The sequence below is a fragment of the Bipolaris sorokiniana genome (assembly GCF_000338995.1).
Source record: "Bipolaris sorokiniana ND90Pr unplaced genomic scaffold COCSAscaffold_9, whole genome shotgun sequence".
Classification (NCBI taxonomy): Eukaryota; Fungi; Ascomycota; class Dothideomycetes; order Pleosporales; family Pleosporaceae; genus Bipolaris; species Bipolaris sorokiniana.
The window spans coordinates 367,622-381,937 of NW_006911903.1; the positions used below are offsets into that span (position 1 = coordinate 367,622).

Here is a 14,316-nt window from a genome sequence, read left to right on the forward strand (position 1 = left end):
AGATTAGGAGTCTGTGCGTTAGGGTAGCTTGCCCCTGTGCCGTACGGAGGAAAAGGGCTTTCATCTCTTGGAGTTCTTCTCGTACGCCTTCAGCGTCCTTAAGTCTTGTAGCCATTTGGTCTAGGTTTCGTCGGAGTAGATTATTCGTTGCATTAAGTTGGCTCCAGCTTTCTGCGAGCTCCTCGTACGTCGGAGGCCTTGGCGGGGCGTTACTAGGTTCTGGGTTTGGCATAGGCTCATGTAGCCCCATCGTTATATCTTGTTCGTTTTGCATTCTCAATTCTCTCTCGCTCCGTACGAGAGAAAAGAGTAAGAAGGGTTAAAGTGATCTTTTAGCTTATGTTATGGGCGGAGAGGCCTAGCGAACGAGTATGCTTCTACCTATCGTACAGAAGCTAAAAGATAAGAAAAAGAGAAGATAACTAAGTACAGACTTCTCTTATACCTGCTCGCTTCTGATCACGTGTCCGTACAGAAGGTATATCACGTGGTCGAAGATCACGTGATCCTCTTCAGTAGAGATCACGGGCGCAGCCCTTTACATTATCTTAATTTAGTAAAAGTTAATGTCTAAGCGTAGGTGCTATAGCCGTTGGTACATATCTAGTAATACTTTATTACTATTATTCTTATAGGCGTACATCTTACTTAAGCGGCTAAGTAGTATAGATAGTACGTTAATCTACTTCTATACTTCTGCTAGGTTATCTCGTTAGGTTTTAGGTAATTCTAGTATTGCGCTATCTTACCTCTTTACGTAGGGCGTAGATAGTCTATTTTCTTCTTAGAAGTGTACTATCTTTTTATATTTAGACGTAAGAGGTTGTTTCTCCTCTAACGTCTTGTATTTCTTCTTACTAACTAGTTTAGCTTTAGATATATTTTTAGACGTAGTTAGAGTTAGCTTATCTAATCTACTAATAACTTCTATATCGTCTAGGTAGTATATAATATCTAGCTAGATAATAACGTTTTATAACTTATCGTTATCTAATTTTAATTTCTAGTATAGAACGTTAAGCTATCGTTTAACTATATTTTTACTCTAATAGTTGTGTACTATATAGCCTTCTTTACTATATGCGTAGTAATTAATCTTTTTCTTATTATCCTTATCCTTCTTATAATAGGGCTTACTAAGTTCTTTTCTCTTATTTAAATTATTAAGATATATAGGTTCGTACTTATTAGTTATATATACGCTAGATATTGTAGGCTAATAGCTTCTCTATTACCTCTAGTTAGGCTATAAACGCTAGTAGTATAATTATTATAGCTAGTTATTCTTATTATTATAGTTTCGCGTTCTCTAATTAAATAGTTATTCTTCTAATATAAGCTCATAGAGTTTATTTTTAAGCCTAATAGCTTCTTCTATAAGTTTATTAAGGTTAGTAATATTAGTTTTACTTCTTATAAGTTCTCTACGTATTATAGGTTTTAGGCTCTAGCAATATATGCGTATAAGAGCGTTATTATCCTATTTAATATACGTAGTATACTGCTAAAATTAAGTAGTATAATTAGTAGTAGACTTAGTTTAGCGTAGAGTCTAGATTTTCTATTCCGCGATTAGAGATTTCTTAAAAGGTAAGAAGTTTTATCGTATCTTAGCCTTAAAAGCCTTCTAGTCTTTAACTAGAGCGGTATTATTAGCATTAATATTAGATTTATCTATATAACGTTTAATAATAGAGTTAGACTATTTTTCTACGTTACCTTAGTAGTAACTAGTAGCTAAGATAATCTTATCGTTGTATTTAATCTTATTTCTAGCTAAGTAGAAGTAATAGTTAACCTAGAGAAGCTAAGCTTTAAGCTTATTATAATTGCTATAGTAAAGGTTAGACTTATAGGCGTTAATTATAGTTTCTCTAGTCTAAGAAGTAGTTAAAGTGTCTATTATAGTATTACTTATCGTAAGAGTATTTAAAGTATTAAGAGTATAGCTTAAGTAGAAGTAATATTAGACTTCTAGTATTAAGCTTCTTATTAGTTAGTTTTCGCAGATAGAGAGATAGTGTATAATAGATAGTAACTTAGGTAAGTATAATGTTATATTATACTTATACTTATAACTTAAGTTAAATATATTAAGCTATAAGGGCTTAATACCTAATACTACATACTAGAGCTTTATGCAACATACATAGTTACTTAGTAGTGCTAAGATATACTAATTACTAAGCATCTTATAGATTACGTAATACACTAGTCCTAAATAAGTATTTCTATTTCTTACTGCGGATTCGCCGTCTTATAGATTACTTATTAAATAAATATAATAGCGAAATGTCCTCTATATTCTAAGGCTAATTATAATACTATTCTTCTTCTCTTATAACTTATTCTTAAGGTAATGTACGGCTTAGAGTTTTCTAGAGAGGTATGTTACTATAATTCTATAGTTGCCGTAAGTGGGATATTTCTAAACGTAAACTACTACTAAAAGAAATAAGTTATTATAAATAAGAGGTTATTATTAACGTGGCGTTTATATAAGCGCTGTGTTTCTAAAAGCGTAAGGTTTCTAGGAGCGTTTTATTCCTAAGAATACTAGATTCTTAGAAACGTTTAGTTTCTAGGAAGACTGAAGGATAGGTACTTCTATCTATAACAGGCTTAGTCTAATAAGTACCGCGTTCTAAGAGTGTAGTATTTATTACGCTAGCTTAATTAGGTTTCGGCGTAGTAGCGCGCTATAACTAGGCTTACCCTGCGTTATAGGGTCTTGTTATCTGCCTAGTTTCTTTGTTATACCTAAATAATAGTCTTTATCTAGTACTATCTATTGTTAAAATCTTACTAAGTTTATCGATTCTTTTAGAAAAATTATAGTTTAGAAGTGTTCTACTTATAAGAAGAATAAGCGGGTATATAAAGTATATATCCGTTCTAGAAAGTATAGTAAGTGTCTTCGTCGTAGCTAGCAATATAACGTTTAAGTTACTAAGTTAGAGTTTAAGCGTCTTACTATTAAAAAGGAAAAGTTAGAAGCTTATATTAAAGAGAGTTATAAGGCGCAAGATGCTGCGATAAAAGCGCATAAGGCGGCTCTAGCAGAGTTACGAATATATTATACTTAGGAGTAGTAGTTGCGGCTGTAAATAAATTTATTAGAGAAGTGGGCTAAGAAGGCGATTACTATAGAGAGTTGCGAGCTTAAAGAGTTAAAGTAGAAAAGCGTCCTAGAGTTTAACGGGTCTGATCTATTAAATAACTTATCTTCTAGTACTTAGGGTGCCTTCGCGGATCTGCCTCTAGATTATTAGGATTCTCTTAATTTAAGCTTAGTTACTTCTAGTTCTAGTAGTAACGTGCCTATTTCTAGTAGTAATTAAGGTGCGTAGTATAATTTTCCTTAGTATATATTACGTTTTATTCGTTATTTTATTAGCAGCTTAACTATATCTTCTAGTGTTAGGAGACTTAGTTAAGTTATAGTTTTATCGTTTTGTTTAAGTCTTATTATCGTTGTTAGTATTTTTAAATTTTTTATTTATAGTTAGATAGGTTAGATTCTAGTTCCTATGTGTTCTTACTATCTAGGTATTCTAACTATTTAACTAGGTATTCAGTTTTATTATTTTTTATTTAATATAAGACGATTCTCTTAACTTTAAATTCGTCTTCTTCTTTAGAATTATAATAGAATGTTTCCTATAATAGTGTTTTAGAAGCTGCTAGTTCTAATAGTTATACGTAGAATCTTAGGTGTATCTTTATATTAGCTAGTAGGTTAAGTATATAGATTATAGGTCCATTTTATTTTAATATTAAAAATAGTCCGACCTTAACGTAGTCTAGTTCTTTACTTAGTTATTTAGTGCGAAGGTTCTTTATAAGTAGATATACTTTATCCCTCTTCTTTAGCTAAGGTGCTATTGTTCTTTTCTTATTTTAATAGGAAATGCTTTAGCGTTAAGCCTATTCTAGTAACGTTCGTAGTTCTTCGTAGGTTTTCTTTAGTTATTTAGCTATTACTATTACTACTTCTATTTTCAGACTTAGGTATATTCTAGTAAAGAAATTTAGATGTTGTCCGTAGTTAGCGAAAAACAGTATTTTACTTATTAATTCTAATGTTTTGTTGTTATATACTATTTGTGCTATAGGTAGTAACTATATCTAGTTATCTTATTATTAATTAGTATAGATCCTAAGATATATTTTTATTATTCGATTTATTCGTTCTATCTATCTATTAGTTTATAGGTAGTAGGCTATTAATAGTTTTCTCTTAGTTCTAATTACTACGAGTAGCGTTGTCTAAAAGTTAGATATAAATTGCTTATCTCTGTCGCTAATAATAGATTTTAGTATTTCGTAGTATTAGATAATTTAGTTATAGATAATATATACTAGGTCTACTACTATATAGTCGTTCCTAAATAGAATATACTCTACTTATTTCGTAAAGTAATCTACTACGATAAGTATTACGTTATAGGTAATCTTAGTTATTAGATCTCTTAAAGCTAGTAATTCTATAACAAAGTCTATAGAAATATCCATCTATAGTTCTTATAGCAGTTCTAGCGCTTATATTTCTCTATACAGTGCATATATACTATATTTATTCTTTTAATAATCTACGCATTTAGCGATATAGAATGCGATCTTATCCTTTATTCTTTTAAATTAATAGTTGCGCTAAATTAGTTCTATAGTTCTGGCGATTCCTAGGTGACTATACACGGGATCATTATAATATTCTTTAATAATAGTTTATTATACTTCTTTCGGTACATCGTTCCTAATCTTTATAATAATATTAAGTTCGTGTATAAGTTCTAGAGATTTATCTTTATTAGTTTTAAGTATAAGTCTATTAACTATCGTTTTAGTTCCTGCGATGTCGTGCCGTTAGCTAAGAGTATTAGCTCTTCTATTTTCCTTTCCTAGAGTATAGATAATCTTAAACTTATATTATTCTAGTAGTTCGGCCTATCTTATTTATCTTTAGTTAAGTATCTTTATTATTATAAAGTGTACTAACGTAGTTGTTACAAGTAACAAGAAAGACTCTCTCCTTGACAAATGACGAGATGGCGAAGGCCTAAGGACGTCCACGTCAGAAGGTAATGATTAACGCGGGGCGTCGATCACGTGACTTGGCATCCCGCCAAGGCATGGCCTCCAGGAGGCCACCGCATAAAGGGAAGCCAACGTCCTCCCAAACCTCCCGCCAAGATGGGATGTCGGGAGGACAGGACAGGAAGCAATAAGGATATAAGGATGGATGGATTTCATTATTTACTCTCGTTGTGGTTAACTCAAATTGTACTTTCTTACTAGTATCTTTACTTAACAAGATTGTTACAAGTTAGTCTATCAAATAGATTAGTCTTATCAAACCCTCCTTAAGCACGCTAACTCCACTGCATCGCCAGACAAGCCTCACGGAACACTAACGTAATACTCACCTACCTTAGTGCGGACTAGAATAGAGAAGTATAGACTCTTACCCCGTGTAACACTTTAACCACCCACGGATCTAGTAGAAGGAGGATTAACCAGCAGCGTCTGAATAAGATTAAACTATATTAGGAAATTCAAGCGAATATATTCACATCCCAGGCTCAGCGCCTAAGAGAGATGTCAACATAACTAGTAGTACCTAAGGGGGAAATAACGAGCCGGTAGCAGGGAGCCCTAAGTACGAACTCATCAATCTTAGACGTGAGAGCTAAGCCTAAGCAAGGCAGATAGCTAAGTTGCAGAATACGATTAACTAACTTATAGGTTAACTAATAACCACCCCGAACGAGAAACCACTTAAGAAGCCAAAAATAGCAACCCTAGAAAAGTACAATAGAAGTCGCACTAAGTTGCGGACATTCCTTACCAACATTAACTTATACTGCGAATTTAACGAAGTACCTAACGACTAGGAAAAGATCCTCATAGCTAGCACCCACATAAAAGGACGAGCGTTAAGCTGGATGCAGCCATACGTGGAGGACTATCTATTAAATATCGAGAATAGAGGAACGAAGAACGAGACGCGCGCCTTGTTCACTAGTTAGGCCGAATTCAAGAAAGAGATGGGACACATCTTTAGGGAAGTAGATGCTTAGAACCAGATAGAGAAAGCGATAACTCGCCTAAAGCAGACTAGTTCAGTATCAGCGTACACAGCCGAGTTCAAGCAGCTACAGGCACGAATCGACTAGGACGACGCAGCACTTCGAACGGTATTCAAAGCAGGTCTAAAGGAAAATGTTAAAGACGGACTTATACATCACGACAAACCAAACACGCTTTACGCGCTAATTAAGTTAGCAACACGCATTAATAATAGGCTGTGGGAAAGAAACTAATAAAAGAAATAATTTCAACCCACGATGGCCAACACAAGGAAACAGCGTAGCTAGTTCAACAAGGATAGCGATACTATCATAACCGGTAAGGTACAAGACAAGTCTAAGGACAAGAATAGAAAACCCCGAGAATAGTATAATAACGGACTCTCCACAGAAGAACGTAAGAAGCGTTATAACAGCAAGGCATGTCTCCGATACGGTGAAGTAGGACACTTCCGCAGAGATTGCCCAAAAAACGAAGTCAGACAAGGAGCGGTCAAGATTAGAATAATTCGGATACTAACACCATACCCAACTAAGGAGCTAGATAAAACCCTCAGCGACCTAGACCTATACGAAGAAGCAAGACAAGCCACCAACGAGGCCTTTAAGCTAGTACAAGAGGCAATAGGACTCTAAGACTTCAAGTAGGACGCACTACTACCAACGGATTAGCAGATTAAAGGGGCCGAAGTACTATACCGCCTAAGAAACCAACAGTGCTAGATTTGCGGAACTAATGCACATTAAGCCAACGATTGTAACATCAATGGACGAGTTACAATCTCGGGACCCCGAGCAGATAAGATTACCTACAGGGCTGCCCAGGAACAACCCAGGTTCAAAGAACCTGATGACGAGGAGACACCTCGGACGTTTAAGGAACGGATAGAGCAATACGAGCGCCTATGTTAGGTCGACTACCTAAGACAGTGTAATTACCACTTAAGGAAGCGAGAAGAGACCAGAGACAACGAGGACAATTGCTGCCACACTAATTTATGGCATAACGAGTGTCGCGTACAGCATTACCACATGCACCAGCCCAGAGAAAAGAAAGCTTACGAAGAGCTATGCTGGATCAAGTGCACGATTAATTACCAATTCCACAAGGAACAGCGACGGAAAGCTAGAAGGGTAGACAACTACTACTATAGCACGATTTCCGCAGAGAAATACATAGCGAAGAACTACAGAATGCATAGAGCCTAAGTACGGGAAACGCCAGTAGAGCATAGTAAACTCCTATAGACGCATTGCAGGAAAGGTTATGCTATGCACTAATAACAGTTCGAGAATACTCGACAGGTAGGCAACCACTACCATAGCATTCTACCAGCGAACATTTGTGAGGCAAAGAATTGCCCGATTCATAAAAATAAGAAGCTGGAACTAAGGAAGAGAGCTACGCAACAGAAGATACCTTATAAGAATATCCATTAGAGCTTCTACTACAACGATCAGTATACGATACACTATTCCGCCAAGGTAGGCGAAGGCTACTTCCCAAAGAAGAAGGGAAGTAGGTAGTTAAAAAACTAGGATGCCACCAGGGACAGGGTCACGCTGGCAAAGGCAGTTCTAAAACGACCCTTAAACAAGTATAGGAAGTGGGAGCAAAGAAATTGCAATTAAAAGCCACAGTACTTATAGACGGACACGAGGTATTAGCGCTCATAGATAGTAGGGCAGCACGAACCGTCATATCGCCACGAGTAGTAGAAGGAAATAACATACCCTATCAGAACAAGAAGGTACCGATACGAGTAGTATTAGCTGACGACAGTCCCACAACATACGGGAACGGCTGGATCCGACTTAAGACCAAGGCAGTAACGTTACGCCTGGCTGGTCAAGAAAGCCGAGAAAAGATTAGCATTATAGATCTTAGAGAGACCGAGATGATAATTAGCTACGATTAGTTGTTAAAACACAACCCTACCATTAATTAGCAAAAGAAGACATTACTCAGCCGAGAGCCTGTGCACAAGGTTGCTAGAGTAAAACACGAGACACGCCCAACGAATCAGCGCGCAACCTAGAACGGGAGATTCGGCATAATCTCACCATATAAGATCGCGAGAATCTATACAAAGGACCCTTAGAGTATAGGAGTCATTTAGATACGGTAGATCGCGACCATAAAGAAAGGATTAGTACTACAGTTGGCGATTCCAACAGAATACTAAACGGACGAGTTCAGAGAACTATTCGAGGAAAATAAGGCAACGGACCTAGCAGACCATCAGGATTAGGATCACGAGATCATCCTTAATAAAGGAGCTAAGTTGAGCCCAGGACTAATATACCCTATAGCGCCCGAGCATAATGCTGAGCTGCGGGATTACATCCAAAAGAACTTAAAAAAGGGATTTATCCGACCGGGATCAGGCCCGATAGCCTCACCCATCTTGTTCGTAAAGAAACCTAACGGGAAGTGGCGACTATATGTCGACTTCAGAAGATTAAACAGCGTAACTTAGAAGAACTAATATCCCTTACTACTTATTACAGAGCTCATAGATCGACTCTAGGGAGCCAAGTAGTTTACGAAGTTCGACGTTCGGGAAGGATTTTACCAAATCAGGATTAAAGAAGGTCACGAATAGATAATAGCGTTTAAAACGAAGTACGGACTCTTTAAGTACACGGTTATGCCGTTCGGATTAACGAATACGCCGGCAACCTTTCAATCAGTCATTAATAACGCTCTCCACGAATACCTCGGAATCTTTATTACCGCGTATCTAGACGACGTACTAGTATACTCCAGCGGCACACGCGAAGAATATATCGAGCATGTTAAGAAGGTTTTACGAAAGCTTAAGGAATATAAGCTATACCTTCAACTAGGAAAATGTAAATTCCACACATAGGAAACGGAATTTCTCGGATTCATCATATCAACTAAAGGAGTGAAAATGAACCCAAAGAAGATACAGACTATACAGGAATAGCTAATACCCAAAATAGTTAAGGATATTCAATTCTTCTTAGGATTTGCGAATTACTATTAAAAGTTCATTAGAGATTACTTAAAGATCACAGCACCCCTTACGGAAGTAACGAAAAAGGAAATAGGTTTCAAATAGGAATAGGAACATTAAGAGGCTTTCGATCGAATTAAGCAGATATTTCTAAAGGCGCTAGTACTCGAGATGTACAGCCCTCAACAACCCACCAGAGTCGAGACCAATGCGTCCAACTATACACTCGGAGCTGTATTATTATAGTAGTGCCCAGATGGGAAATAGAGACTAGTGTTCTACTATTCACGGAAGTTCTCTGGAGCAGAACTTAACTACGACGTTCACGATAAGGAACTACTTAGAGTAGTTAATGCCTTTAAACAATAGGAAGTGTACCTATTAGAACTCCCTAAACAGATTGAGGTTTTTACTGATCACCAGAACTTAACGAGTTTTATAACAACGAAAAAACTCAACCGACGACAAGTGCGATAGGCAGAGATACTAGCCCAGTTCGACTTTAAGATTACGCACCGCGCGGGAACGCTCAACGGAGCAGTAGACGCTTTAAGTAGAAGGTCTGATTTACGCAAAAAGGGTTATAAAGAACTATATAACGCCTTACTTAAGACGATGCCCAATAGCAGTCTAAAGTATAACTAGCCGGAACTAGCTAAGGTAGCTAAGGTGGCCGAGTAGGTAGAAACACTACAGAAATAATGGCAGAAAAAAGCAACGTTATGGGCGTCAGAAACAGACCCCTACCCGCCAGAAGTAACAAACGATAGGAAAGAGCTCAAAGCTCTAAGAGAATGTACAAGCACGTACATACCCCTATATATAAGAACCGAACTCATTAAGACTCTGCACGAGTCCCCAGAATATAGACACGCAGGTGTGGACGAAATAGTTAGACGACTAGCTAAGGTGTTTGCGATACCACGCTTGCGAGCGAAGGTACAGGAAATACTAGGCAACTATTTAGTATATCACTAGAACAAGCCTAAGAGACATAAGCTCTACGGCCTATTACAACTCTTACAGCCACCATCTAGACTATAGACAAGCGTAACAATAGACTTTATAGTGAAGCTCCTAAAATTATTAAAACCAGGATTAGCTCAATTTTGCGACACTATCCTAGTAATCGTGGACTAATTAACTAAGGCAGCAAAGTTCGTGCCTACAGAAGAGACTATTACGGCAGATAAATACGCGTACGAAGTCACTAAAGCATTAGTGTCAGAGTATAGAATACCTAAAGAGTTCATCACCGATCGTAATAAACTGTTTACGTCTAAATACTAGAGCACATTCCTAGCAAAGTTAGGTGTTAAGAAGAAGCTTTCGACAAGCTTTCACCCGGAAACAGACAGCCAGACAGAACGCACGAACCAGACATTAGAATAGTACCTACGGATATACACTAACAAATTGCAGGATAACTAGGTAGAGTTACTACTAACAGCGCAATTAGCCTATAACAGTATAAAATCAGCAATGACAAAGTATTCGCCGCACTACGCGAACTACGGATATAAGCCGACCGCTCACCAAGATCCGAAGGACATCGAAAGTATCGCGATAGGAGCAGACGACAAGGCGAAGCTCATGCGAGAATTATATAAAGAATTAAGTAAGAATATAGCTTAACGAAACCTTACGACATCCAAAGCAGCGAATAAACTAAGGATTAAGGGACTAACCTTTAAGAAGGGGGACAAAGTTTTCCTATCAAGATAAAACCTGAAAACTAAACGACTATACAGAAAATTAGACAACCTCCGAATAGGACCATTTAAAATCCTAGAGGAAATAGGAAAAGTAAACTATAAGTTAAAACTCCCATAAGGCATGCGAATCCACCCTGTCTTTCACAAGAAACTCCTAGAACCAGCACCTCCAGATACCGAGCTAGCAACGGACATAGAGCTCAAAGACGATAAGTACGAGGTCGAGGAAATCAAGAACCTACGAAAAATCGATAGTTAGTAGAAGTACTTAGTCAAGTAGCAAGGATGGCCCGAAAGCCATAACACTTAGGAACCTAAAGGAAACTTAACGAACTGCAAGTCACTAGTACGTAAATACCACCGGAGGCACCCAGAGAAGCGAGGGGAAGCCCCTTAAAAAGGAAGGAGTAATTAAAAGAAGGATCGAAGGAATCAGCCTATAACCAGCCCAGATTAGTCGATAACTTAGATAGCAGTGGTTCGACAACAGAAAGGCCCGTACCGCCAGGGGCTAAGCTCCCCTCGGCCTGCTCCTTCGCACGATTCTATAGACTCAAGATAGTATGATTACGATCGGCGTACGACCGCTCAAGAGCCTTAGTCTTAGTAACCTCCAGACGAAGACGCGCAACTTCGGCCTCAGCCCGCAGAAGAGCTAACCATTTTTAACGCTTATCTGCTTCCACCTTTTCCCACTCCTTCTTAGTCACGAATAAGCTATATTTAGCTTTCACAGAAATACAACTGGCATAACGCCCCGTAGCAGTGTCCACGAAACAACGAAGGCCCTTCTCTTCATAACGTTTATAACGAAAGGTCATTTCGTTCCTCTATAATTAAATACGGTCAGCACAAGCCTGGCGCTGTTAAGTTGAGTTCTCAGAACGAACGCGACGGGAAGACTAAACCTTAGGCATAGTTAGAAAGGCTACGAGGTAGAGACGGCTACAACGAGTGGGCGGGCTCTGACCTTATATGCAGCCGGCGTCTCAACACGCGGCACGGGAAAACAATATTCCAGAGTATCGAGACGATAGCCCTAAGAGGGGAGGTAATGTTACAAGTAACAAGAAAGACTCTCTCCTTAACAAATGACGAGATGGCGAAGGCCTAAGGACGTCCACGTCAGAAGGTAATGATCAACGCGGGGCGTCGATCACGTAACTTAGCATCCCGCCAAGGCATGGCCTCCAGGAGGCCACCGCATAAAGGGAAGCCAACGTCCTCCTAAACCTCCCGCTAAGATGGGATGTCGGGAGGACAGGACAGGAAGCAATGAGGATATAAGGATGGATGGATTTTATTATTTACTCTCGTTGTGGTCAACTCAAATTGTACTTTCTTACTAGTATCTTTACTTAACAAGATTGTCACAAGTTAGTCTATCAAATAGATTAGTCTTATCAAACCCTCCTTAAGCACGCCAACTCCACTGCATCGCCAGACAAGCCTCACGGAACACTAACGTAATACTCACCTGCCTTAGTGCGGACCAGGATAGAGAAGTATAGACCCTTACCCCGTGTAACAGTAGTTTACAAGCGAGTAAGCTATACAAGCAAGTAAGCTACCTCACCAACTTTACGCACCTCTCTTATTACAATATACAATAACTCTACTAAATCTATCCTAATACGTCTCTTATAAGGCTAATATATACCTTATACTATTAGCTCTTAAAAAAAGTTAAGTTTAAACTAAAAGGCGTACTGCAGCTACGTTTAATGTTTTATGCGCTACTCTCCACCGCTAACGCGCTAGTAAGCCTACCTAACGCGATTGCCAGCCTAACTTAAAGAAGCTTACTAAGCTAGAAGAGGAGGTAATTATTAGCTATATACTTAATCTTAATCTACGTAGATTCTCGCCTACCTACGCAGCTATACGCGATATAGCTGATAGACTTCTAGCTACGCGCGGCGCTAGCTAGGTCGGCGTCTACTAGCTGCGTAACTTTATTAAGCGTATAGATAGTCTTATAATGCGTTTTAGTTAAGCGTATAATAGGTAGAGAGCTCTATATAAAGATCTAGTCCTAATTAAGAGCTAGTTTAAGCTTATAGAGTAGACAAAGGCTAAGTATAGTATCTACGACGAGGACGTCTATAACTTTAATAAAGCTAGCTTTATAATAGGTAAGATTACGACTTAACTTATGGTTATAGCGTTAGAGAGAAGAGACCAGCTAAAGGTAGTTAAGCTAGGTAATTATAAGTAGGTAACGCTAATTATAGTAATTAACGCAGCTAGCTAGTTAGTCTTACTATTCCTTATATTCGCTAGTAAGTACTATCTATCTACTTAGTATAAGAAGGTAGAGATCCTACGCGACTAAGCGATCGCAGTTAGCGATAATAGCTAGACGAATAATAAGCTAGGCGTTGTATAGATAAAGCACTTTAATGCCCACACGAAGACTTACGTTATTAGTATACGTCGCCTACTTATTCTTAACGGCTATAAGAGCTACTAGTCTCTAGAGTTTTAAGAGTTCTGTAAGAAGAATAACATATATACGCTCTATATACCGCCTTACTTATCTTATCTACTCTAGTCTCTTAACGTTAGCTGCTTCTCGCCGTTAAAGCGCGCGTACAGCCGTGAGGTGGAGAGCCTAATCCGCTATTATATTAACTACATCACTAAGCTTAAGTTTCTACTAGCGTTTAAGGTAGCGTTCGATCGATCCTTCACGCTATCTAATATCTGCTCTGCCTTCCGCGGCGTAGGCCTTATTCCTCTCTAGCTAGATACTATTCTATTAAGACTTAATATAAAGCTCTGTACGCCTACTCTACTAGCTACTCTAGAGGCTCTCTAGTAGGCTTATACGCCTAGCAACACACGTGAGCTTAAAGCTTAATTAATATTAATACGTGATCGCGTTTAGCGGCATTAAGGCTTATCGCTAGCTTTAATTATTATAGTAATTAATTAGCTTAAGAAGGGGGCTAAGGTAATAATGCTTTTAGCTAAGCTAATACGCAATTAGATAGCTAGCCTTAAGAAGGCGAATAAAGCCGTAATAAAGCGTAGGTGTCACGGCGCTGGCTGAGTGGCCGGCGCGCGATCGTCTGATTGGCTGCCGACAGAATCCGGGTGAGGGTCCGAGCACCCGGATTCTGCAAAACCGCCGCAACTTCACTAGTGTAGCTCTTCGAGCTACGTCCTGTCTTCTACTCTATACTACCTGTAGTGAGAGCCTGTTGATTAGCTGTAGCAATAGAACCTGTACACGCGCCTGTCCTCTCTGCCCGTGAGCCCGTACCGTGACATTACGTAGCTCCTCCCCACAGGCCCGTGTATTTCACCGCCATGAACCGCCCCGAGCCCCCCTCCTTCCCAGAGACGCCTGACGAACTCACTGCTAGTGTAGCAGCGCATCCAGGGGAATGGCTAATGTACTTACGCAACACTGCCCAGTATACCCAGAAACTCGAGGAAAACCACGCCGCGTCCCAGGACCAGGAGCAGTCTCTGCGGATCCAGGTCAAGGAGAGAGAAGCTGTCATTCAGTACCAGAAGGAG

The 14,316-nt window shown here is 38.9% G+C and overlaps 7 protein-coding genes across 7 annotated transcripts; 4 read left to right on the forward strand and 3 right to left on the reverse strand.

The window, feature by feature from the left end:
- Positions 1-3,969: 3,969 nt before the first annotated feature.
- On the reverse strand, positions 3,970-4,122 carry COCSADRAFT_92468 (uncharacterized protein; the record flags this gene model as incomplete). The annotated part of the gene is made up of 1 exon (XM_007703000.1): positions 3,970-4,122. A coding segment is annotated over one exon (153 nt), but the record flags the coding sequence as incomplete, so codon positions are not given.
- Positions 4,123-5,789: 1,667 nt separating this feature from the next.
- Positions 5,790-6,029, forward strand: COCSADRAFT_92397 (uncharacterized protein; the record flags this gene model as incomplete). The annotated part of the gene is given in 2 exon segments (XM_007703001.1): positions 5,790-5,879; positions 5,895-6,029. Coding segments are annotated over 2 exon segments (225 nt in total), but the record flags the coding sequence as incomplete, so codon positions are not given.
- A 318-nt stretch (positions 6,030-6,347) lies between these two features.
- COCSADRAFT_161433 (uncharacterized protein) lies at positions 6,348-7,001 on the forward strand (the record flags this gene model as incomplete). Its single annotated transcript, XM_007703002.1, has 2 exons — positions 6,348-6,369; positions 6,838-7,001. The coding sequence occupies 2 exons, from the start codon at positions 6,348-6,350 to the stop codon at positions 6,999-7,001; spliced, it is 186 nt and encodes a 61-aa protein (XP_007701192.1).
- Positions 7,002-8,341: 1,340 nt separating this feature from the next.
- COCSADRAFT_92898 (uncharacterized protein) lies at positions 8,342-8,569 on the forward strand (the record flags this gene model as incomplete). Its single annotated transcript, XM_007703003.1, has 1 exon — positions 8,342-8,569. A coding segment is annotated over one exon (228 nt), but the record flags the coding sequence as incomplete, so codon positions are not given.
- Positions 8,570-10,504: 1,935 nt separating this feature from the next.
- Positions 10,505-10,708, forward strand: COCSADRAFT_92281 (uncharacterized protein; the record flags this gene model as incomplete). The annotated part of the gene is made up of 1 exon (XM_007703004.1): positions 10,505-10,708. A coding segment is annotated over one exon (204 nt), but the record flags the coding sequence as incomplete, so codon positions are not given.
- Positions 10,709-10,812: 104 nt separating this feature from the next.
- On the reverse strand, positions 10,813-11,864 carry COCSADRAFT_37768 (uncharacterized protein). The gene is made up of 3 exons (XM_007702798.1): positions 11,759-11,864; positions 11,475-11,618; positions 10,813-11,225 (listed from the first exon to the last, which is right to left on the reverse strand). The coding sequence occupies exons 2-3, from the start codon at positions 11,607-11,609 to the stop codon at positions 11,103-11,105; spliced, it is 258 nt and encodes an 85-aa protein (XP_007700988.1). The 5' UTR covers positions 11,610-11,618; positions 11,759-11,864; the 3' UTR covers positions 10,813-11,102.
- Positions 11,865-13,992: 2,128 nt separating this feature from the next.
- On the reverse strand, positions 13,993-14,315 carry COCSADRAFT_335006 (uncharacterized protein). Its single transcript, XM_007703005.1, has one exon. It carries the CDS (start codon positions 14,298-14,300, stop codon positions 14,064-14,066), a length of 237 nt encoding a protein of 78 aa, XP_007701195.1. The 5' UTR covers positions 14,301-14,315; the 3' UTR covers positions 13,993-14,063.
- Between the last annotated feature and the right edge of the window lies 1 nt (position 14,316).